This window comes from Salmo salar, chromosome ssa02, assembly GCF_905237065.1.
Source record: "Salmo salar chromosome ssa02, Ssal_v3.1, whole genome shotgun sequence".
Classification (NCBI taxonomy): domain Eukaryota; kingdom Metazoa; phylum Chordata; class Actinopteri; order Salmoniformes; family Salmonidae; genus Salmo; species Salmo salar.
In genome coordinates, this window is record NC_059443.1 from 57,190,636 (window position 1) to 57,214,729 (window position 24,094).

The window sequence follows — 24,094 nt, forward strand, 5'->3', positions numbered from 1 at the left end:
TGCTATTCCAAACATACAAGCAAGCCAATTTTCTATGGAAATGTCTGACCTGAGAATGTTTCAAACAGGGAGGTCATTGGGACATCAGCCGTCCCTGCCTGTATAGTCCACAAGCGAGGGAGTCTTGAGCTAGCTGGTTACGCTCGGTGATGCCAGAGAGGAAGAGGCGAAGCGAGAGGATTTACTCATCTGTCGGAGTGAGATAAACCCGTTTTCTGTACGGAGGTAAATGAGTGTCTGAAGTTGGATTACGTTAGGCTTATTTGATCGAATAGAAGTTTTGTAATGTTTAGGATTTACAAATATATTAATATAAGTGGATGAACGTGGCATTCTGGCAAATTTGAGAAAAACGACTCAGTTGTGCATGTTCACGCTCGCATATGCCCTCTCATTGGCTAGAATGGTCCCACCTGATCGCGCCTGCCTTCAATCATTGAGGGCATGTATTTCCACCGTTAGAACGGTCACTCTGCTATCTACTCATTATAATAGATCATCTTTGATCGTGTTCAATTTTTCAAGATGTCGTCGCTGGAACAGAGACTCTCCCGAATCGAGGAGAAACTAAAGCAAGAAAATAAAGAAGCTCGTAGAAGAATTGACCTCAATATCGACATGAGTCCACAACGGTCACGTCCGAGGCCAAGTGAGTATCCGTTGGGGAGTCGGTAACGGAGAGAGGACAGGGAAAATAAGCGAAAGGAGAGGCAGAGTGAGGGCACGAGAGAGTGGGTGTAATAGGGATATGTTGCTACTGTTAGCTAACAGGCTAAATAGATAAACAAATACCCAAACTCGGGACGTTGCCCTGCCCAGAGGTGTCATGCCTTTTCCATGTATATAACATATCACATAAACATTTTGAAACTATGTAAACCAGAATTTGGTATCAGTGCAACGTTGTAACAGAAACTCAATTTAAATCCCGAACTGTGTTTTGGTTCTGTCCTGGCAACTGTTGGCTAGCAACAAGCTAAGTTAGCTCTAGTAGGCCCCATCATCCATCCGTCAGTCAATTTGTTGTTAATTTCGGAAAATTAGCTGTTTATCAGTATTTGACATGTATATCTGGGCTAATATGGTTCATTAACCAGACATGGCTTGTGTGTGTATACATTTCTAGCGAAACTTCAAATATGATTTTGACCGAGTCAATGTTGTTAGTAGCCAGCTAAGCTAACGTTAGCTTTTTGAGCTAACGCAGCTTGCCAGTTAGTTGCGTGAACAAACTCGCCAACTATAACGTTCAAGATAGCTAGCAAACTACCCCTGAAAGTGGCTCTTGTCACGTCACAAATTTCACAAATATGGTGGTGTTAGTAACTACAGAACTAAACAACAACTTATGTTTTCGGTGTTTTCATTTTCTAAACCAATTCCATATGTCTGATAAGCTCGTGATTTGTTTTGCATTAATGCTTTTCTCATATTTTGGGCATGATGGATATTTCTTTATTTCGGCAGTCTTGAACATCTTTGGCAGGTAATGTTTTGGTCATAATGTAGACGAACACATCTGGCAGAATGTGTGGGCAAAATATAGCTGGCTAGCTAGAGACTTTGCCAGCCAAGCCACCAAAATGCACCATGTGGGATTTATCCCAACAGCCCCGATTTAGGATCAGCTTACAGCCGATATGAAGGTCAAACATTTCAAACAGGCTTGGCTCCTGCCCAATGCTTATGGGTGAATTTCGTCTTGCACCATGCAATGCCAGCCACATTCAGTGCAATGTGGTGATATGGGTACTCAACCCTATGCTGATAGTGGTGGTGTCGCCCTGAGTTCAATTTCTATACTTTTATATCAAGGTATTAAATGCATTTCTTCTTGATGCGTTTTCTCTCCCAGCCTCACTGGAAAGCTAAAGGCATGGGAAAGCAAAGATGGTGTGGTAATGCAACTCTCTCTTATCTTTGAGGAGATCAGCATTTTAAGTGCTAGTTTTTTTCTTCTTTTTTTATCGCACACACAGCATATCAACTGGTCTGAGGTGCTCTTGTTTGATTGAACCTTCCTTCATTTTGTTTTGTGTGTGTGTGTTAATATGGGGTTGTAGTTCATTGGTGTGTGTGTGTGTGTGTGTGTGGTAGTTTATTGGTGAGTCTCTGTGGGTGTTAGACTGGGTGTGTGTGAGTGAGTACCTGGCATTGAACAGTGCAGTAATGTGCACGTGTGTATTTTCTCTCCACTGTCCAGTCATCGTGATCCAGCTCAGTCCTGCTCCAGCTCCTTCCCAACGTGCAGGTATCATTCAATCATCGCTCTCTCTCTCTCTGCCACTGCACCCTCCATCCTTCCCTCTCTTTCTCACAATCCATTCTTTATCCCTCTCCTTTCTCTCCCCATCTCCATGTCACTCCTCCTATTCAACAGAAAGGGAACATTTCACCCTCAGTAGCTCAGAACAGATTGTATAGACGCTAGTCACTTCATACATTCTTCAGATGGTTTCACCAAACCTGAATGACTGGCCTGACTGATACCTAACCAGCGCTTATACATTATCCATAGAGTTGAATGTAGGCCTAAATGAATTGCAGTACACAACACACAGCCAATGAATTCTCCTCTCACAAAATATGTGTAATAGGCTAAGGCTATTGTTGTGTAAAATTGAGAATTTCAGATGTTTAGCCCACAATTGTACACAGCACACCTAAAATATTCTAAGACTATTCTGACGAGGCATTTTTTATTTTCAAGTGGCACTGTATCCCCAGTTGGTCGCAGTCTCACCTCCACTCTAATCTCATTCTCCCTCCATCTTTCCATCCCTTCTTCTCCATGTGTGAGTGCCAGTGGCAGGGTATGCCTGTGTCTGCGTGTGTGTGAGGATATTATTAACCTGTTTTGCTGGATGCAGAGAAAAGGTGCATGTGGCTTCCTGCACGGTTTTTATTACACAGTCTAATCCAGCATCCCACCACTGGTTGGTCTGCAGGAGTGCTGCTGTGACCAAATCTGACCACCTCTTCTCTTCCTCCTTTCACGTCTGAAGACTTGTCCTTCAGTCTGTTTGTCTGTCATGTCTTCATCCAGGCTGGGCCCAAGCTGGCATTCTCTTTGCTCTGCAGTTCAGGCTGTGACAGGTTAATTTCTCTGTCCTGTTGTGTGTCCGTCTGTTTCTTCCATGCTCTTTCTCAGGGTGCGCTAACTAAGCATTCTCCCCTGGCATCCCCCTTGCAGTGGCACTGTCAATTGCCAGCAGTGCCTAAGTGGCTGACGTGTGTGTCTGTCTGGATCCAGCTGTGTGGAGGACTGTCTGGTTTTTGCCAAACCAAAAATTGCCCGAGTCCACTACTAACCCCCACTAACTGATTCTCTCCAGTGAGCAGGTCCTGGCTGCAGGTGATAGAACCAGGGATAAAAGCTACTGCCTGGCGTTGGTGCATTTTTCTCTTGAAAAGGCGTTTTTTTTAAAGAACTGCTCGACACTACCTTGTTGCTTTGAAAACCTCAAACAAACCAAAGGCCCCAAAGGTGCCCTTTGCAAAACAACCCCATTCACAGATTAGGAATGGGGCGCTCTTCACACAGTGTATAAAACATATCATATGAAATGTGTTGATTTAATCGAAAGAAAATACATTGAACAGTCTCAACTGAGGGTTTGGGGGGGGGGGGGGGTTCTCTTCAGGCGGGTCACAGAGAGCTCCAATGTTCTGCAGCAGAGGGTCCACTCCATTTGGTGGTGCTGCTAGCTAGCTACTGACTGAGCAGCAGTCTGAACGCATGGTCTGTTTGTGTGGTTGCATGGTGGGTCAAAGCTAACACTACTCTCGTAGCTGGTCTCCAGTGCTCATCCTGTCTATATGCCTGTGAAGTGTCGTCTCCTTGAACAATAACACTTTTAGCCTTTGTGTCAAATTATGTAGTAAAAATGAATCGACTAAACAAGCCTTCAAGTTCAATTGAAGTTGTTTACCTATGCTTTGCTAATGTACAGGCTAAGGGTTGTCTTGCTATTGCTAATACTTGTGGAATGTCTTGTCGAAGTGTTCGTATTGTGGTCTATAGACATTCACAGCCGACCTCTGTTGGAGACTGAACTGATATCGTTCTACATGCACTATACGCCTGCTCTGTCTGTCTGTCCGTCAAGGTCAAATTGAGCATGGACTGCTTTCATTCACTCCTTTCGAAGTCTGAATAGAAACATGGGGGAGTCCCAGATGGAACAATTTCCCCTTATAGTGCACTACTTTTGACCTGGGCCCATAGGGCTCTGATCAAAAGTAGTGCACTAGGGGATGTTTGGGATGCACACTAAATGTGTACAAACAGAGAGGCAATGGGTGAGACCTTGAAGTAGAATAACCGCGAATTTTATAAGCCAACCTATACGGTGCGTTTGGAAAGTATTCAGACCCCTTCACTTTTCCCACATTTTGTTACGTTAGCCTTATTCTAAAATGTATGACATTGTTTTTCTTAATCAATCTACACAATACCGGGGCGGCAGGTAGCCTAGTGGTTAGTGTTGGACCAGTAACCGAAAGGTTGCTAGATCGAATCCCCGAGCTGACAAGGTAAAAATCTGTCGTTCTGCCCCTGAGCAGGGCAGTTAACCCACTGTTCCTAGGCCGTCATTGTAAATAAGAATTTGTTCTTAACTCACTTGCCTAGGTAAATAAAATAAAAATAGCCCATAATGACAAAGCAAAAGCAATTTTTTTTCTCACATTTCACAGGTATCACATTTCACAAGTATTCAGACCATTTACTCAGGACTTTGTTGAAGCATCTTTGGCAGCAATTACAGCCTCGAGTCTTCTTGGGTATGACACTACAAGCTTGGCACACCTGTATTTGGGGAGTTTCTTACATTCTTCTCTGCAGATCTTCTCAAGCTCTGTCAGGTTGGATGGGGAGCATCGCTACACAGCTATTTTCAGGTCTCTCCAGAGATGTTTGATCGGGTTCAAATCTGGGCTCTGGCTGGGCCACTCAAAGACATTGAGACTTGTCTCAAATCCACTCCTGCATTGTCTTGGCTGTGTGCTAAGGGTCGTTGTCCTGTTCGAAGGTGAACCTTCGCTCCAGTCTGAGGTCCTGAGTGCTCTAGAGCAGGTTTTCATCAAGGATCTCTCTGTACTTTGCTCCGTTCATCTTTCCCTCAATCCTGACTAGTCTCCCAGTCCCTGCCACTGAAAAACATCCCCACAGCATGATGCTGCCTCCACCATGCTTCACCGTATGGATGGTGCCAGGTTTCCTTCAGATGTGACGCTTGGCATTTAGGCCAAAGAGTCCAATCTCTATTTCATCAGACCAGAGAATCTTGTTTCTCATGGTCAGAGTCCTTTAGGTGCCTTTTGGCAAACTCCAAGCAGGTTGTCATGTGCCTTTTACAGAGGATTGGCTTCTGTCTGGCCACTCTACCATAAAGGCCTGATTGGTGGAGTGCTGCAGAGATGGTTGTCTTTCTGGAAGGTTCTCCGATCTCCACAGAGGAACTCTGGATCTGTGTCAGTGACCATTGGGTTCTTGGTCACCTCCCTGACCAAAGCCTGATTGCTCAGTTTGGCCCGGGCGGCCAGCTCTAGGAGGAGTCTTGGTGGTTCCTAACTTCTTCCATTTAAGAATGATGGAGTCCACTGTATTCTTGGGGACCTTCAATGTTGCAGACATTTTTTGGTACCCTTCCCCAGATCTGTGCCTCGACACAAGCCTGTCTCTGAGCTCTAAGGACAATTCCTTCGACCTCATGGCTTGGCTTTTCCTCTGACATGCACTGTCTACTGTGGGACCTTATATAGAAAGGTGTGTGCCTTTCCAAATAATGTCCAATCAATTGAATTTACCACAGGTGGACTCCAATCAAGTTGTAGGAACATCTCAAGGATGATCAATGGAACAGGATGCACCTGAGCTCAATTTTGAGTCTCATAGCAAAGGGTCTGAATACTTATGTAAATAAGGTATTTTATGAGTAAAAATGTCTAAACCTGTTTTCGCTTTGTCATTTTGGGGTATAGTGTGTAGATTAAGGAAAATTGTTTTAAATTTAATCCATTTTAGAATAAGGCTGTAACAAAGTGGGAAAAAGTCAAGGGGTCTGAGTACTTTCTGAAGGCACTGTAGACCTCTAACTGTCAGGGTGTTTTGAATAGCCCGTCAGTGACAGGGAGTTAGCAGAATCCCAGTGCGCCAATGCTATTTGGCTTCCTTTCCTTAGGTCTCTCTCTCTCTCTGTGTCACTGTTTGGTCAAAGAGCTAGATTGAAGCCAACGCTGCCCTCTTCAATCCTGTAAGCTCAATGATCATTAAGAAGAGAGATGAGGAAAGGAGAGTGGAATTAATTGATTACAGTAACACTAGCCTGGGTGCCAATCTGTTTCTGACAACGACAAGTTTCCTAAAGCAGAAACAGGCTAAAACAGACTGGCACCCAGGCTAATAAAGGATAGCCTCAGTCTTCCTCTTTTACCTTCCCTTCTTTATAATCCTCCTCTCCTCCCCCCCAGCTCTTCAGCTTCCCCTGGCTAACGACGGAGGGGGGAGTCGCTCCTCGTCTTCTGAGAGCTCACCCCAGCACCATTCCTACCCCAGCCGCCCGCGACACATGCTCAACTTGCCCACGCCACAGTACAGCCTGGTGAAAAGCGTGGAGAAGTAAGACAAACACGCATGCACGGAGCGTACACACACACACTCGCGTGCATGATGCAGATACGCACACAAATGTATACACATGCACACGGAGCATTCATGTTCTGGAAAGGGATACAGAAAGTAAAGAAAAATAGACCTGCTTCCATTCACACACATGCGTCAAATGACACACCTAACCTTTTTGTGCGTCTGCCGTGTCCCCTTAGTGCGGAGATAGACCAGAAGCTGCAGGAGATCATGAAACAGACAGGCTACCTGAAGATCGACGGCCAGGTAAGAGACAATAGCCTGAAGTTAATATTATTTTTGAAATTTCTCTCTACTCATTAAAAATAATGTGCTGTATTGACAAGGAGACGGTACACCATTTATAACCGGATAGAATACACAGAGCATTATAGGTACTGTAGTACATCATGCTACATATGACATGTATGTTTGTCATTGACATGTTGAGACTCGTGACCTGTTCCCCTCCTCAGCGGTACCCGGCTGAGGTCAGTGACCTGATCAGCGAGGGGGAGATCGGCAGCGGCACGTGCGGTCAGGTGTTCAAAGTGCGCTTCAAGAAGACGGGCCACGTCATCGCCGTCAAAGTAAGCCTTGTCTACCTCCAACCACAGCTTGTTGGCATTAAGACAATATATAATAGTACTGGATTGCATTTTAAACAGGCAGTCTGGAAGCGCGTTACATTGTCTGGCAGGGGGTCACTTCACTTTCATGTCTTGAGGATGAGAAGTCTGTCCATCCGGCCTCCGCTCTGATTCTGTTGTCCTGGATGCATTGTCTTGTTGCAGTTTGACACTTACGATACAATATACTTTATTGTCCATTTAGATGGAAATTCATTTCATGGTGTCAGCATTAGGGATACACCGACATGACATTTGTCCGATTCCGATATTTTCCTTGCCAAAAAAAACAATCGATATTTACAATTTTAGCAGCCTTTTAAGCGTTCTAGTACATTTTAAATAGTTGAAACACACACACACTAACCAAAAAGTAATTTCGTTGGCATTTACGTATGTCCCCATTACCAGTAAAACCTAATCAAAACCTGTTTCTTTTACTTACGTGCTGTTTTGTTGTTCATTTGTTCAGTCTCAACCAGGATTTCATCATACATGTCAAGCAGTGACGTTTCAGCTCTCTCTGTCCGTGGCCTCTCTTCCTCGGTGCGCACTGTCCGTTTCCATCTTGTCCAGCTGTGTCTGTAACATTTCACGTAAACCCTGTTTTCTTGTCTGCATCGAAGTAGCGGTCCTTGTACCTAGCATAGAACATGGAAGCGCAGAGAGAATGCCACGGAATCGCTTGTTCACAGCCTCTTGTAGAGTACTTTTGCACATTTTAACCCGACGGTCTGTGTTGGCAGTTTTGTTGAGCAGGTGTTTCAATGCCATGACAGAGGGTATCACGTCTGCTGCAGACACAGTTGATGAGCTAATTTCTCCAGTCAGTTGTTCGAATGGAGCTAGGAGTGTGTTCATGTATCCAAGTTTCAAACATGTTCTCAAATGCCATTGAAATGGCAGCAGCGGTATGAGAACCAGCACATTCTTGAGCATGCAATACGACTTTCCTCAGTAGGAAATCCTCGTCGACCCACTGTGCTGTCAAACTCAGCATGCTCATGGGGTTGACATCGCTGGTCCAAATGTCAGTCGTGAAGCTAATAGCAGTGACGCCCATAGCAAGTTGCTCAGAGATGTGCGTTTCAACAATACTGTGTATCTCCGGTAGGGCAACATCTGGAAAAATAGCACCTACTTGGTAGTGTGTACTGGGGCTCGAGGTGATTGACCAGTCAGCGAAAGCCAACATCCACGACAGAGAACGGTTGATTGTCGAGGGCAATGAATTCCATTTTCTTGGCGTTAATGGATTTCGCCTTCGAGTTGTCTCGCTGAAATGTTCTTACTCTTTCAAGTGACTGCTCGACTTGAACTTGTTTAGTTGTTGGAAGTGTGCGCTTAGTATTTTTCTGCTTTTGTTCTGTGTAGCGCTGTATTTTTCGTGGCATCATTACGTCATCTACCTACGTTATATAGGTATGCACGTCAGCTTAGACATCGGCGTTAAACTAGACATCGGGCCGATGCCAATGTTGGCATTTTTAGCGAATATTGTCCGATTCCGATATGCTTATATTGTGCATCCCTAGACAGCATACAAACACAACATATTACATGCAGTACGGAAAACTGCAAAGTTAGTCCACAAGTACACACTTACATTTTAACGTATTCAAAGTCTCTGCGGCCTACTGTCTGACCGTGTATTGGGCCTGCATCTGTCTTATGTCCCACTGTTCAACAGCCTAATGGCATGAAACTAGCCTTGCTCCTATTCTTGCTGAGCAGTGGGAACCTTAATCGCCTTCCAGCAGCTCGAAACATTAGGCCTATTCCGTTATGCAAGTGCTGTGTGGATGTTCTACTGCCGCTATTTGGGTTAAGGCCATAGCATTGGTTTTTCCTACTGTGGCAGAACACATAATTCCATAGCAGCCGATTTGGCCAGAGGATATAACTGTTGAAGGCAGCCCTGGGCTGTTTGTCAGTTCAGTATCGCTGTTCTTTTTTCTATTGGTTTCTCTCTGGGCTTTGCCTTCCATTGTTTATCCTCACACAATGATAGTAATTATACTGTATCGTCACTGCTACAATTAAGCATTGTTAACCCCCCCCCCACCATTTATCTTAACTGTTTAACTATTAGGAAGTCAGTCACTACTAGTCTATGGGGGGTTGCATACAATGCTTATCCTTGGTATACACAGTCATGGTTACAAGCACAAACAACATGGCCTACAGGGATAATGACTGGAGCTGTAAATGATATATTATAGCTATGCAATTTAAGATGTAGAATGCTATTATGTTTTGTTCAGCCTTAACTGGCAGGTATAAACTTTATAATCAGTGTGTTCTGTTCTTAAAATACATAGGCCTACCTCTATCGTTCAATCATATACAGTTTCACTTTTCACCATCTGGTGACCTACTGTATATAGATGAGAGGGAATAGGTTTGCATGGGGAGGGGGCAGGGGATGTAGATTGCTGGAAACAGCTGATACTCTGGGGTGAGGTAGGATACTATGGTTACCCGGAGACAGATTGGACTATGAAGCACTTTCAGTGGATAATCTCCTTTTTAAATCCCCTTTTTAGTGTAGGATTAGTCCTAATCTGTGTCCGGGAAACCGGCAGTATGCGATTGGCTAATGGTTAAGTGCTAGACAGGTGTGTGGGATGGGCGGAGTTGTAAATTAGTGGTGCCATCCAGTTGCTTGAAGTTCTCCTCCCTCAACTAAAATATCAACGTTGAATATTGATGACTGATTTATTGTGTGTGTGTGTGTGTCACTAGCAAATGCGCCGGACAGGAAACAAGGACGAGAACAAGAGGATTCTGATGGATCTGGATGTGGTTCTGAAGAGCCACGACTGCCCTTACATCATCCAGTGCTACGGCGCCATAGTTACCAACGTGAGTCACACACACAGTTAAATAAGTTCATTTGCCACGCTATAGTTACCAACATGTGTCACACGCACAGATAATTTAGTATGTCACATTTAAACCATATTTATTCAAATTGACAGAAATAGCTTCTTTCTTGTAGCACTTTCCCTGTTTTAAAATGCCAATGTTATGTGACTGACTGTGATTGGTCCTCAGACGGATGTGTTCATCGCAATGGAGCTGATGGGGACGTGTGCTGAGAAACTCAAGAAGAGGATCCAGGGGCCCATCCCTGAACGCATCCTGGGCAAGATGACCGTGGCAGTGAGTCTCTCCAACTCTCGTCTATTATCTCTTGCGCTCTCATACCCTCAATTCAGGCTTTGAACTGAAACTCAAATTCAGAATAAAAAATTGCCCTTCATTTTCAATTAGGTTTCTTTATGTTCAGTTCCAGTGGAATTGACCCTATCCCATAAAAAGTTTGTTCAACTTCTCTTCAATGTAGTAGTGTTACCCTGTGTGTGTGTGTGTGTACAGATCGTGTCGGCTCTGCTGTACCTGAAGGAGAAGCACGGTGTGATCCACCGGGACGTGAAGCCCTCCAACATCCTGCTGGACAACAAGGGCCAGATCAAGCTGTGTGACTTTGGCATCAGTGGACGACTCGTCGACTCCAAGGCCAAGACCCGCAGCGCCGGCTGTGCTGCCTACATGGCTGTGAGTCACCTTGGTGGACACACGCACACGTACCCTACCACGTTTAACCTCTTACATCTAGACGTTCCGCTAGCGGAACACCTGCTCCAATATCCTGGCGCGAAATACAATTCCTCGAAAATCCGAAAACTTCCATTTTTCAAACATATGACTATTTTACACCATTTTAAAGACAAGACTCTCCTTTATCTAACCACACTGTCCGATTTTCAAAAAGGCTTTACAGCGAAAGCAAAACATTAGATTATGTCAGCAGAGTACCCAGCCAGAAATAATCAGACACCCATTTTTCAAGCTAGCATATAATGTCACATAAACCCAAATCACAGCTAAATGCAGCACTAACCTTTGATGATCTTCATCAGATGACACTCCTAGGACATTATGTTATACAATACATGCATGTTTTGTTCAATCAAGTTCATATTTATATCAAAAAACAGCTTTTTACATTAGCATGTGACGTTCAGAACTAGCATTCCCACCGAACACTTCCGGTGAATTTACTAAATTGTTCACGATAAACGTTCACAAAAAACATAACAATTATTTTAAGAATTATAGATACAGAACTCCTTTATGCAATCGCCGTGTCAGATTTTAAAATAGCTTTTCGGTGAAAGCACATTTTGCAATATTCTGAGTAGATAGCTCGCCATCACGGGCTAGCTATTTTGACACCCACCAAGTTTGGTACTCACCAAACTCATATAAGAAAAATTGGATTACTTTTGCTGTTCTTCGTCAGAATGCACTCCCAGGACTTCTACTTCAATAACAAATGTTGGTTTGGTTCCAAATAATCCATAGTTATATCCAAATAGCGGCGTTTTGTTCGTGCGTTCAAGACACTATCCGAAGGGTAAAGAAGGGTGACGCGCCCGGCGCGTTTCGTGACAAAGAAAATTCAAAATATTCCATTACCGTACTTCGAAGCGTGTCAAACGCTGTTTAAAATCAATTTTTATGCTATTTTTCGCGTAAAAAAAGCGATAATATTCCGACCGGGAGTCGTTGTTTTCGTTCAAAGCCTGAAAATGTAAACATGGAGTCGTCTCGTGCACGCGCACACCAGTCTCATTGTTCTCAGATCGACCACTTACCAAATGCGCTACTGTTTTTCAGCCATGGCCTGCAAAGTCATCATTCAACGTTCTGGCGCCTTCTGAGAGCCTATGGGAGCGTTAGAAAATGTCACGTTACAGCAGAGATCCCCTGTTTTGGATAGAGATAACAAAGAAGGCCAAGAAATGGTCAGAGAGGGCGCTTCCTGTTTGGAATCTTCTCAGGTTTTGGCCTGCCAAATGATTTCTGTTATACTCACAGACACCATTCAAACAGTTTTAGAAACTTTGGAGTGTTTTCTATCCAAAGCTAATAATTATATGCATATTCTAGTTTCTGGGCAGGAGTAATAATCAGATTAACCTCTCTGGGCTAGGTGGGACGCTTGTTGAATCCTGTGGCGCGTTATTGAAATACCTTAGAAATGCTATTACTTCAATTTCTCAAACATATGACTATTTTACACCATTTTAAAGACAAGACTCTCGTTAATCTAACCACACTGTCCGATTTCAAAAAACATTAGATTATGTCAGCAGAGTACCCAGCCATAAATAATCAGACACCCATATTTCAAGCTAGCATAAAATGTCACATAAACCCAAACCACAGCTAAATGCAGCACTAACCTTTGATGATCTTAATCAGATGACAACCCTAGGACATTATGTTATACAATACATGCATGTCTTGTTCAATCAAGTTCATATTTATATCAAAAAACAGCTTTTTACATTAGCAGGTGACTAACATGTGACTAGCATTCCCACCGAACACTTCCGGTGAATTTACTAAATTACTCACGATAAACGTTCACAAAAAACATAACAATTATTTTAAGAATTATAGATACAGAACTCCTATATGCACTCGCTATGTCCGATTTTAAAATAGCTTTTCGGTGAAAGCACATTTTGCAATATTCTAAGTAGATAGCCCGGCATCACAGGGCTAGCTATTTAGACACCCAGCAAGTTTAGCACTCACCCAAGTCAGATTTACTATAAGAAAAATGTTATTACCTTTGCTGTTCTTCGTCAGAATGCACTCCCAGGACTTCTACTTCAATAACAAATGTTGGTTTGGTCCCAAATAATCCATAGTTATATCCAAATAGCGGCGTTTTGTTCGTGCGTTCAAGACACTATCCGAAAGGGTAAATAAGGGTGACGGGCACGGCGCATTTCTGACAAAAAAATGTCTAAATATTCCATTACCGTACTTCGAAGCATGTCAACCGCTGTTTAAAATCAATTTTTATTCCATTTTTCTCGTAAAAAAAGCGATAATATTCCGACCGGGAAAGCGTGTATACGTACAAAGAGAGAAAATAAAAACATCTCGTGCACGAGCCTGAGTCTCAGAGTAGTCTGACCGGCCACTATCCAAACGCGATCCTGTAGGTTCATGCTCTACAACATTCGCAGAGTACGACCCTGCCTCACACAGGAAGCGGCGCAGGTCCTAATCCAGGCACTTGTCATCTCCCGTCTGGATTACTGCAACTCGCTGTTGGCTGGGCTCCCTGCCTGTGCCATTAAACCCCTACAACTCATCCAGAACGCCGCAGCCCGTCTGGTGTTCAACCTTCCCAAGTTCTCTCACGTCACCCCGCTCCTCCGCTCTCTCCACTGGCTTCCAGTTGAAGCTCGCATCCGCTACAAGACCATGGTGCTTGCCTACGGAGCTGTGAGGGGAACGGCACCTCCGTACCTTCAGGCTCTGATCAGGCCCTACACCCAAACAAGGGCACTGCGTTCATCCACCTCTGGCCTGCTCGCCTCCCTACCTCTGAGGAAGCACAGTTCCCGCTCAGCCCAGTCAAAACTGTTCGCTGCTCTGGCACCCCAATGGTGGAACAAGCTCCCTCACGACGCCAGGACAGCGGAGTCAATCACCACCTTCCGGAGACACCTGAAACCCCACCTCTTTAAGGAATACCTGGGATAGGATAAAGTAATCCTTCTACCCCCTTAAAAGATTTAGATGCACTATTGTGAAGTGGTTGTTCCACTGGATATTATAAGGTGAATGCACCAATCTGTAAGTCGCTCTGGATAAGAGCGTCTGCTAAATGACTTAAATGTAAATAATGTGTTTCAGCCTGGGGCTGCCTCGATATCATTCAGCTTTTTCCCGGGCTCTGAGAGCCTATGGGAGCCGTAGGAAGTGTCACGTTACAGCAAAGATCCTCAGTCTTCAATAAAAAGAGCCAAGATGAACAAGAACTTGTCAGACAGGCCACTTCCTGTTCAGAATCTTCTCAGGTTTTTGCCTGCCATATGAGTTCTGTTATACTCACAGACACCATTCAAACAGTTTTAGAAACTTTAGGGTGTTTTCTATCCAAAGCCAAAAATTATATGCATATTCTAGTTACTGGGCAGGAGTAGTAACCAGATTAAATCGGGTACGTTTTTTATCCGGCCGTGTCAATACTGCCCCCTAGCCCTAACAGGTTAAATCGGGTACGTTTTTTATCCGGCCGTGAAAATACTGCCCCCTATCCATAAAAAGTTAACCTACCGAAGTGAAGGCTGCCATTTTGATGCTAAAGTGCCACTATTTTTCCACCTGGGGTTGCACATAACTCTGTAAAAATTCTGAATGCTGCTGTCCTCTGTAAAATGTTTTTAATTTCCCTGTGTATTGGTACAATAAATTCAGTTTCCCCCTAACCCAAGCCTGTTTCTGTGTCCCCAGCCTGAGAGAATAGACCCCCCAGATCCCAGCAAGCCTGACTATGACATCCGAGCAGACGTCTGGAGCCTGGGCATCTCTCTGGTAAAACAGCCACACCACTACATCACACCCTATTCCCTATGTAGTGCACTTCTTTTGGTCAGTCCTGTGCCTTCGTATTTGGCCCTGGCTAAAAGTTGAGAGCCTTACCTACCTTCTACGCTTTGACACTTCTCAATGTCCCGTCATCCATCTGAAAGGATCAAATGGGTGTAAGTAATTTGATAATTGCTCCATCAAGCCTTTTGGTAGGCTAGATGGACTTTCCGCCATATTGTTTACACCCATCCAGCTTTTCACATCTACAAGGGAGCATGAACTGGTGTCTAGGTTAGGGACTAAGGGTTGATTTCTAACTAGTGAAGAGGTTTGATACCTTTAGTCTTAGTGACCTGTTGTTGTGAGTGTAACGGCTGGTTTACGGTCGGTCTATCGACATGTCTGTAGAAAATTTACGTAGCGACGTCATGAACATTCTATTGTTGTCCGACATCAAACTTGTAGTTATGAAAAATTATAAACGCACGTTCTCTATTTTAACACCGATAAACCCATCCGTTTTAAAAGTGAATTCAGTAAATGTCAACCTAGCAAGCCAGGCAACTAAAAGCAATTTTCGAAACAATGTTTTGGTTCGTTAGCCAGTTCAAATAATGACCAGAGAATAACTGACAACGTCTTAACTTTAGCTACTTTTTATTCATTATTATAGCAAAATAAACTCACAAGTAATGGCGAGTTTACAGAAAATAGCTTACTGCCACAGTGTGACTAAATAAGTTTGTCATTGTATCTGAGAATTATAGAACTGTCTGGTAACAACGGACATAGCGACAGTCGCAACAAGAAAACTGACAGTCACAGCGACGGTCTACAGACGTTCCACTGGAGTATAAATGTAAATGTCGTTTTGACCAGCGATGCTTGTCGCATTCTAATTGTCTACAGACATGTCGTTAGACCAAGTATAAACTGGCCTTAACGCTGTAATGTGTTGTATCGGCCTGCAGGTGGAGCTGGCCACAGGACAGTTCCCCTATAAGAACTGCAAGACCGACTTTGAGGTCCTGACCAAAGTGCTGCAGGAAGACCCTCCCTCGCTCCCCCTCAGCATGGACTTCTCCCTCGACTTCCAGTCCTTCGTCAAAGACTGGTGAGACAAAACACACGCACTGTGTGACTCATTGAGAGAGTTTGTTAATTTCTGCAGTCTTACGGCTCTCAACCAGTCTCTGCTGACAGTACAGTTGCTAAGTAATATCAAGCGCTTTTTGTCTGTTCATTTTTACCTCACTGACTGCCTCTTTCCACAGCCTCACAAAGGATCACAGAAAAAGGCCAAAATACCACAAGCTGCTCGTAAGTCTCTCCCCTCCAGCTGTTCACACACTGATTCACCACCACCACTCTAAACCATGATTTGGGATTACAAGAAAGGGAAGATTGTTGTCTGAATTAAATGTTTAGTAGAATAAAAAATCTGTACATTAGAGAGAAAGGGAATGGATGCAGTGTTCTAACTCCTCTCTTCTGCCCTTCCTCTCACCGTCTCCCCCCTCCCCCAGGAGCACAGTTTCATTCGGCGCTATGAGGTGCTGGTGGTGGACGTGGCGGGCTGGTTCCAGGCGGTGATGGAGCGCACTGAGTCTCCGCGCAGCAGCCAATGTTACAGCCAGCACCAGCTCCACTCGCTCTTCAGCAGGTAGCCCCCGGCCACTGGCCCCGCCCCGGAGCCACTGGAGCCTGCAGCCGCCCTAGCCTGCAGCCGGGAGACCCCGGAGAGGGACGGAGACACGGAGTAGGCCTTTATCCCTAGACAGACAGACTGGCTCGGTGGATTGATTGAGTCTGGTTGATCGATTTTGATTGAGTCTGGATCAGGACAGACAGACACGAGGGAGAGTAGAGCTTCACACTGTAGTTAGGCGTCATCAGAAGTCATATCAGCACATGTACATTATCATCGTGAACACTTACTGTAGGTTACTCTGTATCCACAATGCTTGCACACTTTTCCATCCGTTTGATACTGACGTAGAGTAGTGATACTGTAAATGCATTTACGTGGTTAGACGCATACATAAATACTACTCACTCACTAGTCATATCTCACACGCCTGTATAATCTTGTTCAGCTCCAGCCCTAGTCATAGCTACGGGGTCTGACAACAGAGTAGTCGATACACACTGGAGCTAATTTCTGCTACATCATGTAGTGTTAAGACAATGTAAGAGTCCCTACGGCAAGCCCAGAGGCCCAGTTTCTTCCGCAGTGATGGCTAGGCTCAGTGCAATATTCAGCCAGGTGTTATTGTTTCTATACTTACTCTTCAACAGGTTTTATGAGTGTGTGTACTAAGACACAAGTGTGCGCTCACTATTATGGATGGCAAATAGCTGTCCCACTGTAGCTCTAACAGACCAACTAGACCCGCTGTATTTGTTTGTCTGGTTTTTAACCATCGTTTTGAAAATACAATAGATGACAGAAACATTAACTTTGATTCAAATGCTTAGAGAGAATATCAACAAGTACATGTTCTAGCAGTTTTGAATTGGAAAAACGGCGAAAAACACACAAAAAAAGTTGGGTTATGCATAGCTCTGTAGAAAAGGTATTTTGTATTTATTTATTTTGAGTTCAGGATGGTTTTGAGTGGGCCTGGATAACCGGTGGATGAGTGGGAGGGATACAGAGGAGGACAAAAGTCTGCCTTTTATCGGACTTGGTTTACTGCATTTACCCCCAGATGCTGTGAAACTCAGCCAGGGAAACTGTACTGCCAGGTAGATGAGGTTTAAAGCAGTGTTGCTTATTGTTGAAGAGGAGTGTTAGAAAAGAAAACAGTTTGGAGGAGAACGGAGGTGTGAGTTATTTGTGGCAAGAGACAGCAGCTTGCCCTTTACAAATAATACAATTAGATATTTTTGGCTGTGGAGCATTTCAACCCTCCCTCCTTCTGCTCTTTCTCAATGGCACTCAGCCACTCACCCTCTTCTTTATTTCATTCTTTCTGCTGTTCCATCTTTTAGAGGCTCCACAGTTTTGTCAAACCAAAGGTGGTAGTTGTTGGTGGAGGGTGTCACACAAGGCCCTCTCGTTGCTCCTGACTGCTGCCTCTCCTCCTGCAGAGCCAAAGCCAGGTAGAGAAGACTACTACCCCCCCCCCCCCCCTTTCCTAGCCTGAGCATTAGGAGTTTGTAAGACGGCACTGACAGATCTGGGATCAGGCTAGACTTCCCAAACAACCAAGCCAAATCACTGCTAGACACAGACACGATAGGAGAGGGAGATCAACGGTATGTCAGAGAAATGGAGAGAGGGAACCGGAAACGTCGACTATGAATATGGGCAGAGGAAGAGCTAGGGAGAAGCAAGACGAGGAAAGAGTTGGATAAAAAAAAAAAAAAAGTATTTGGGATGAAAGGATGAGGCGAAAAGGAGCAGAGGAAGAGAAGGATAAGAAAGTGAGAAAGAAGGTCAAGAGAGGTACGTGACAGTAAGGTAAGGGCCATCTAGAGCTAGTGAGGGAAGAGTGAGTGACAGCAGAGCGGTGAGTGTTTTGATAACGGAGAGATGTGAGGAGGAGAGAGAGTTTGGAGCCCTGAATTCAGCCATAGGCAGCCAGGCTATGGATCAGATGTTGGACATTGTAAAGCTATCTGGACATTGTAAAAGCTTTCAATGGTGTTGCACCAATATACCAATTATGATTTTTAGAGTGAATTAGGATTTGTGTTTTGATTGTTTGCTGTTCTATTCATTATTGTATCTTTCAAAAAATATTTAATTATTTATTACGTTGCTACTACTGCTGCTAAATTTTTGCTTTAGACTCTGCTGTCGATAATTGTCCCCCAAAGGACAAATACTTTTATCTTTTTAAACCAAATAAGTGAAGTAATGCAATGTCTTTACAGTTACCAAATACAGAAAAGCAAGTCTGATGGTGAAGGGTGTGAGAGAACAGTGACAGAGCGCTAAACCCATAGATGAGTAGCATAGGTTAACGTCACTAAACTAATCCACGCAAATGTACACCTCACATGTATCTAACAGTGTAATAGCATGTTGTAGTCACATATCGCACTACAGCACCACAAAGTCTAGTTATTAGTGAAGGAGTGTCCGTCTGTCCGTCCTGACCTGTGAACCTTGACCTTTTGCTCCCTGACCTTAGACATTGTAGTCCAGGGTCACCCTGATTTTAGAATGGTCTGTCTACCTGTCCGTCTGTCCGTCCGTGGGCCTCCTGCAAGCTCGACCTTGACATTACACACCAAAGGTGTCATCAACGAAAACAAGTTATTATTGTTATTGATATTCTAATTGATTACTATGACTACGATATATTCAGAGTTTTTCTGTAGCTAGTGTGGGGGAGGGGGTGCTTTAGAGGTAGCAATGCCCGTGTGTGTAGAATACAGGGAGAGACTTGTACTCTGACAAAGCCTGGGCACAGCAATCACACCCACACAGCCAGACAGACATCTCAGCCAGACAGACCTTTTTACTGTGTAAACTGGTACTGTAATAAGCCACTGCTCACCATCACCAGGTCTTGGGAGAGTTCAGGAGATTGGCTGTGTTGCAGGTAGAATATACATGGTTCTCTTATCGTTGTGGAATAGAGAACAGTGTTGGTTCTTTGCGTTATGTTTCAGGCTGCAACGTCCTGTTTCTTGTTGCCCCTCCGCAAATCATCATGTACCAACTTTGAACCATTGCTCTTTGGTTTTGGTTCTCCTATAGGCAATCAGGTAGTAATGACAGACACATTATTATACAATCTACGCTGCCTGGTCCACTTGCTAAAACAAAGTTTTAAAATACTGACTTTATGTACTTTTATTAGTATTATCCCTTGTAATTTACACGCTCTCTACCCCTTGGGTTCTCCAAAATCACTTCAAAGTGCACTCTACTCAAAGTGCACCCTATTCCCCCAGTCTTGGCTGTCCAGTGCTGTGTCAGACCCAGTCTCCCACTGTCAACTTTCTCTTGTTTTGCTGATGTCTTTTTACAAGCACTCACACGTGGTTGGAAAACACCTGACAGGTGACTGTGCCACTCTTCACCTTTCTACAAACGGCAAGAACTTTTTTGGCCCCTGGTGCAAAACCTGAATGACTTGGGTGTTTTAGTGTGTGTTTGTAAAATGTATAATACATTTTTTTTTTTAAGTTTGAATACTAATCCTAACCCATTGCCAAGGACAGCGGTGGCGTGCCACACACACTCCAAATGTAGGCTATAGACAATATGTCCACAGTGGTGCTGGTTGGCTGCTGTTTAGTGGCTTTGTGTTCTTAGCAGGCAGTGGCAAAGCCAGCGCTGTTAAAGATGTACTCTGGTAGGGTGCCTCTGAAATCACACCCTATGTAGTGCACTACTTTATCACCAGGGCTCATAAGACCCCGGTCAAAAGTAGTGCACAATGTAGTGAATAGGGTGCCATTTTGGATTCACATAGTCTGCTGCTGCGCTGTACCTTGGGGGTGCGGTGGGAGGGTGTGTCATCGCCCCATCTGTAAGTAAAACCAAATATCATTTTCACTATGCAGTCATTCAAATCAGTCAGCTTGCTGTACGTTAGGAAGTCCTCCTGTATATAAACATATGGTGATGAAACTGGAGTTGGGTGAAAATATGAGATCTTCTCCCTAGTATGGTTGAATTCATGCCTTCAGCTAGTCCAGAGGGAGAATGAGTTAAGCAAGAGACGTGTTTTTGAATGAGCTGACTATTTAAAGATTGTGTTGGGGTGGGGCCCTTGGGTTGTAGTTTTTGGGGTGGGTTAAATGGGATTTGTAGTTTGGGAGTTGCTAGTCCAATGCTGTAAGTATATCAATTGCATGTTATTGTCACTGATGTAACTGCTATTGATTTTAGATTATGGACGGGGGGGCACAACTCTATTTATAATTTTTACATATTATATATTCTTTTGCAAAATTTTGAATTGTATACTTAGGAAAATACACACTTTTGCCTTTATGTTCTCTTGACTTGTTTTCAATCTGCAATTTGCAATATACATTTTTACCTGTATTGTCTTTTAGTTGGTTTCATGGCGAGAATGAGTTGTCATTTGTGTAATTATTTTTTTTGTCCGTTTCTTTTCCTGAATGTGCTGTGTGTCTTTCGTTCAATTAGCTGTGTGAGTGAGGATGGATGGATGGATGGAGGGCAAGGTCTGTGTCTTGGAAGTGTTATGTCTATGATTATTATTACCTTTTTCGTCCTTTAAAAAAAAATATATATATTTGTATTATATTCAGGGAAAAGATGACACCAAATTGAATAAAGAAATTTCCGGGTTGATCCTAGAGAGCGGTTGAGATGGAGAGTTGTGTGACAGTGTAGTTAGAGAAGTTTTCTTTCTGTCCTTCCGGAACGGCTGGGTCAAAGGTGTCTTTTTCTCTCAAAGCGGAGTGATCACTTTCACTGCTCCGTTTAGCCGCTTCTTCTTCACCCTGTGTCGCTGTAAAACTTTGGTCCTCCGATATCCTCCTAACTGAATTTTGTTTTTCGGTTTAAATCTTTTGTGCCATTTTATTTTTCTCTACCCAAGAAGCCCCACTTTGTTTTTGTGGTTCTCTGATGCTGTATGGTCAAACTAATTTGACTGCATCTGAAATGGCACCCTATTCCCTAAATGGTGCACCAAAAGTAGTGCACTACATCAGGAATGGGGTGCCATTTGAGACGGCACCATGAGAGAGCGTCTTATTAATGCTGAAATTGTCATGAGTGGAGTTTGCACTTGGGCGGCTTTTGAGTCGGGTGGGGAGGAGTCATTGGGAGCTCTTTTGGGTTGCAGATGTCCCGTTTGACCAATCACAGACCTGCGACTGGCAGAAAACTGATTTCAACAATGTATATGTATTATCACTATTTATTTATTGGTTGTGTTTTTTTTGTTTTTTTTTTTAAGCCAAACAAGACACACATGGTAAAGAGAATCGTCTGTCATTGGCGTTGCCGTTGATACAAAAGCCAAATATCAAACCACACTAACCCACAGGAAACATTGCTATTGTAGTGGAGTGGTTTAAATTCTAGATGGTGTATGCTTTTTTAGTACTGGCTTGGCTGAGCTGTAGGATGTCGGTCTTCATGTTTGTATACTTTAGTGTGTGCACTCATTTCATTGAAATCCTGCTCAGTCAAGCCAAACAGAGGTTATGGTTTAAACCTTAACATTTACAGCATGGGTGGTATTAGAGAGAGAGCTAATCTAATACCCATTTAAGTTAGCTCCTATTGTTTGAAACTTGGTTTGGTTTTACACAAGTAATGAATTATCCTCCTGAAACAGACTAGCAGTCAACGTTTTATGCATACTCTGACTGAAAAAATAGATTTCTATTCCGAAGTGGACTGATTGGCTCGTATTTAATCTGTACTCTGTAGCGAGGTGGAAACCCTGTTTTAAAATGTTGGTAAAGAATAATTAGCTTGTTCCCTAGGGTTTTTAAATGCAGTATTGCATGACTTGCTCGATTTTAAAGGGGGAAATTGTATACTTTTTCCATCGCCATTGCAATTCCATGGCTGTTTGAATGTATGACTCAAAGGGTTTGTTCTGACAGTTGTATCAATCTACACAGCTACTGTCTCCCTCTGCTTTTCGCTGTCTTTCATTTTCTGTTTAAATTTCCTCTATTTAAAACAGAATAAATGCCATTATATTGTGAATACCTCAGGATTTTTTTGGAGACAAATCAAATAAAGAAAACTTCCAAAAAGTTGTGGAGATATGTTACATGAGTCTTTATTGCCTTAAGTCTGCATGCCTCTTATGACTCAATGTTCTTTTTTTTTCTTTTCTAAAGCATATTGATGTTGTAGGACTCCTACCGAAAATACCAATAGATTAGAAAAAGCTGTACTTTTTGTAAAGCAGGAAACATTCCTTGTTGCATGATCTTCATGTCAATTGAAAGCAACTAGAATGTTAGACAAATGCATTATATTAAACCTTCCTATTCCATTGTGTATACCATTTTGTGAATTAAGCATTGATCATGAGGTCGGGCTACTGAAAACCACACAATGCAACCTAAGGCCATACAATGTTGATTTACTGTTTAACGGATGCCCCTGTTGACACACATGGGGTCTTGACAACAGAGATCCTATAAAATATCTGTCATTATATGGTAATGAGGTTGAACTAAGGTTGCTATAGTATTTTTACAAAGTAAACTTTTTGATTTGCTTGCCTGTCTCAAAAAAAATATACATTGTTAGCTGTTTGTTAATCAAGTCTGTATGGCCTAACCTCCAGATACATTTAGGCTACACAGACAGCAGAGGACATGTTGTTAGAATGGTCTGGCTGAAATGGATGGTAGGTCCCACAGTTTACTTTTAATAACCATTATGCAATGTATTAAGGCAATATCATGGAATTCCTTCCTGGTAGTGTAGGTGTCCATTTTCTCATGAGATTCGGCAGTACAATAATATTAGTCAAAATAACACGTCATCTGAGGGTAAAAACAAGGTAGGTTTTAGCAATGCTTTCCATAAGAGGCTAAAACGTTCTTGACAAGGGCCACAAATTTGGTTGGTCCAGGAAGTATGAAACGTACCTTTCAGCCGCTGCTCCTTGGTCCAGTCAGGAAACTTTCTCTGGATCTTTTTGATGAAATTTATGAAAATCTCAGTGCCTTGTTTGAGATGTTCCTGACTGTCCCATTCTCCCTTTGGAGTGTGGTTGCCATCGTTTGGAGTAACATCAAGCTAGGAAATATGATGGAAATCAATGGACAGCACTTCACTTACATTGTAATCAGAAGAGGATTGTGGGAGGAACTATAGGACAGGTTCATTGTAATGGCTGGAATGAAATTATTGGAACGGTGTCAAACGTATGGAAACCACATTTGACTCTGTTCCATTCTAGCCATTACAATGAGCCTGTCCTCCTATAGGTCCTCCCACCAGCCTCCACTGTAATCTCATTCAAACATGGCACTCGGCATCAAAAAAGCTAACGGAAACAGAAATAAGATTAACAAATTTATTAACCTATAAATTCCATTCATAGCTCTCAAATCTTGGCTTCGAGGGCCTGATTCATACCTTGGACACCAGGGATGTATTCATTAGGCACCAAGCGGAAGAAAACAGAGGGACTACCTGGATTTGTCCAATAAGAAAGCTGCCTTTGTGTTGCCTGCCCTTATGAATACGACCCAGGTGACTGGAATTCTCTGGCCAATCAGTGACTCCAATCAATTAATTATAATCTGAGTGCCTATCTGCATAAGCCCAAAGGACTTTCCATAGTCCCCCCCCAGCCATTCTTGTCATGTATTGTTCTCCCACCTCTGGACTCTCTTGAGATGATGCCACAGATGATAGCTGGGTCTATTTCATACTTTCCCCCCACCTTTTTGATAATGGCCTTGTACCTCATTACGTCATTGTTATCAGACATTCTCTCAGATGCATGCA

The 24,094-nt window shown here is 43.3% G+C and overlaps 1 protein-coding gene across 3 annotated transcripts; it reads left to right on the top strand.

Annotated features, from left to right (window-relative positions):
* The first annotated feature begins 130 nt into the window (after positions 1–130).
* LOC106587435 (dual specificity mitogen-activated protein kinase kinase 7) lies at positions 131–22,380 on the top strand. 3 transcript variants are annotated; one of them, XM_014175833.2, is made up of 13 exons: positions 131–225; positions 526–649; positions 2,204–2,251; positions 6,475–6,622; positions 6,829–6,895; positions 7,105–7,218; positions 10,003–10,122; positions 10,315–10,422; positions 10,639–10,818; positions 14,587–14,667; positions 15,636–15,778; positions 15,939–15,984; positions 16,191–22,380. In XM_014175833.2, exons 2-13 carry the CDS (start codon positions 526–528, stop codon positions 16,329–16,331), a joined length of 1,320 nt encoding a protein of 439 aa, XP_014031308.1. In that variant the 5' UTR covers positions 131–225; the 3' UTR covers positions 16,332–22,380. The 3 variants fall into 3 exon arrangements, with proteins under 3 accessions (XP_014031308.1, XP_014031313.1, XP_045562584.1); XM_045706628.1 differs by lacking the exons at positions 131–225; positions 526–649 and adding an exon at positions 717–1,486; XM_014175838.2 differs by lacking the exons at positions 131–225; positions 2,204–2,251 and having other exon boundaries at positions 272–649.
* Positions 22,381–24,094: the final 1,714 nt, after the last annotated feature.

What these genes read in the sequence shown, in the direction of transcription:
- LOC106587435 (XM_014175833.2), top strand. Translation starts at nt 526, where the DNA reads ATGTCGTCGCTGGAACAGAGACTCTCCCGAATCGAGGAGAAACTAAAG. An exon ending in ACCTGAAGATCGACGGCCAG is followed by an intron (nt 6,896 to 7,104) that starts GTAAGAGACAAT and finishes TCCCCTCCTCAG; the next exon opens with CGGTACCCGGCTGAGGTCAG. An exon ending in CAGTCCTTCGTCAAAGACTG is followed by an intron (nt 15,779 to 15,938) that starts GTGAGACAAAAC and finishes CTCTTTCCACAG; the next exon opens with CCTCACAAAGGATCACAGAA.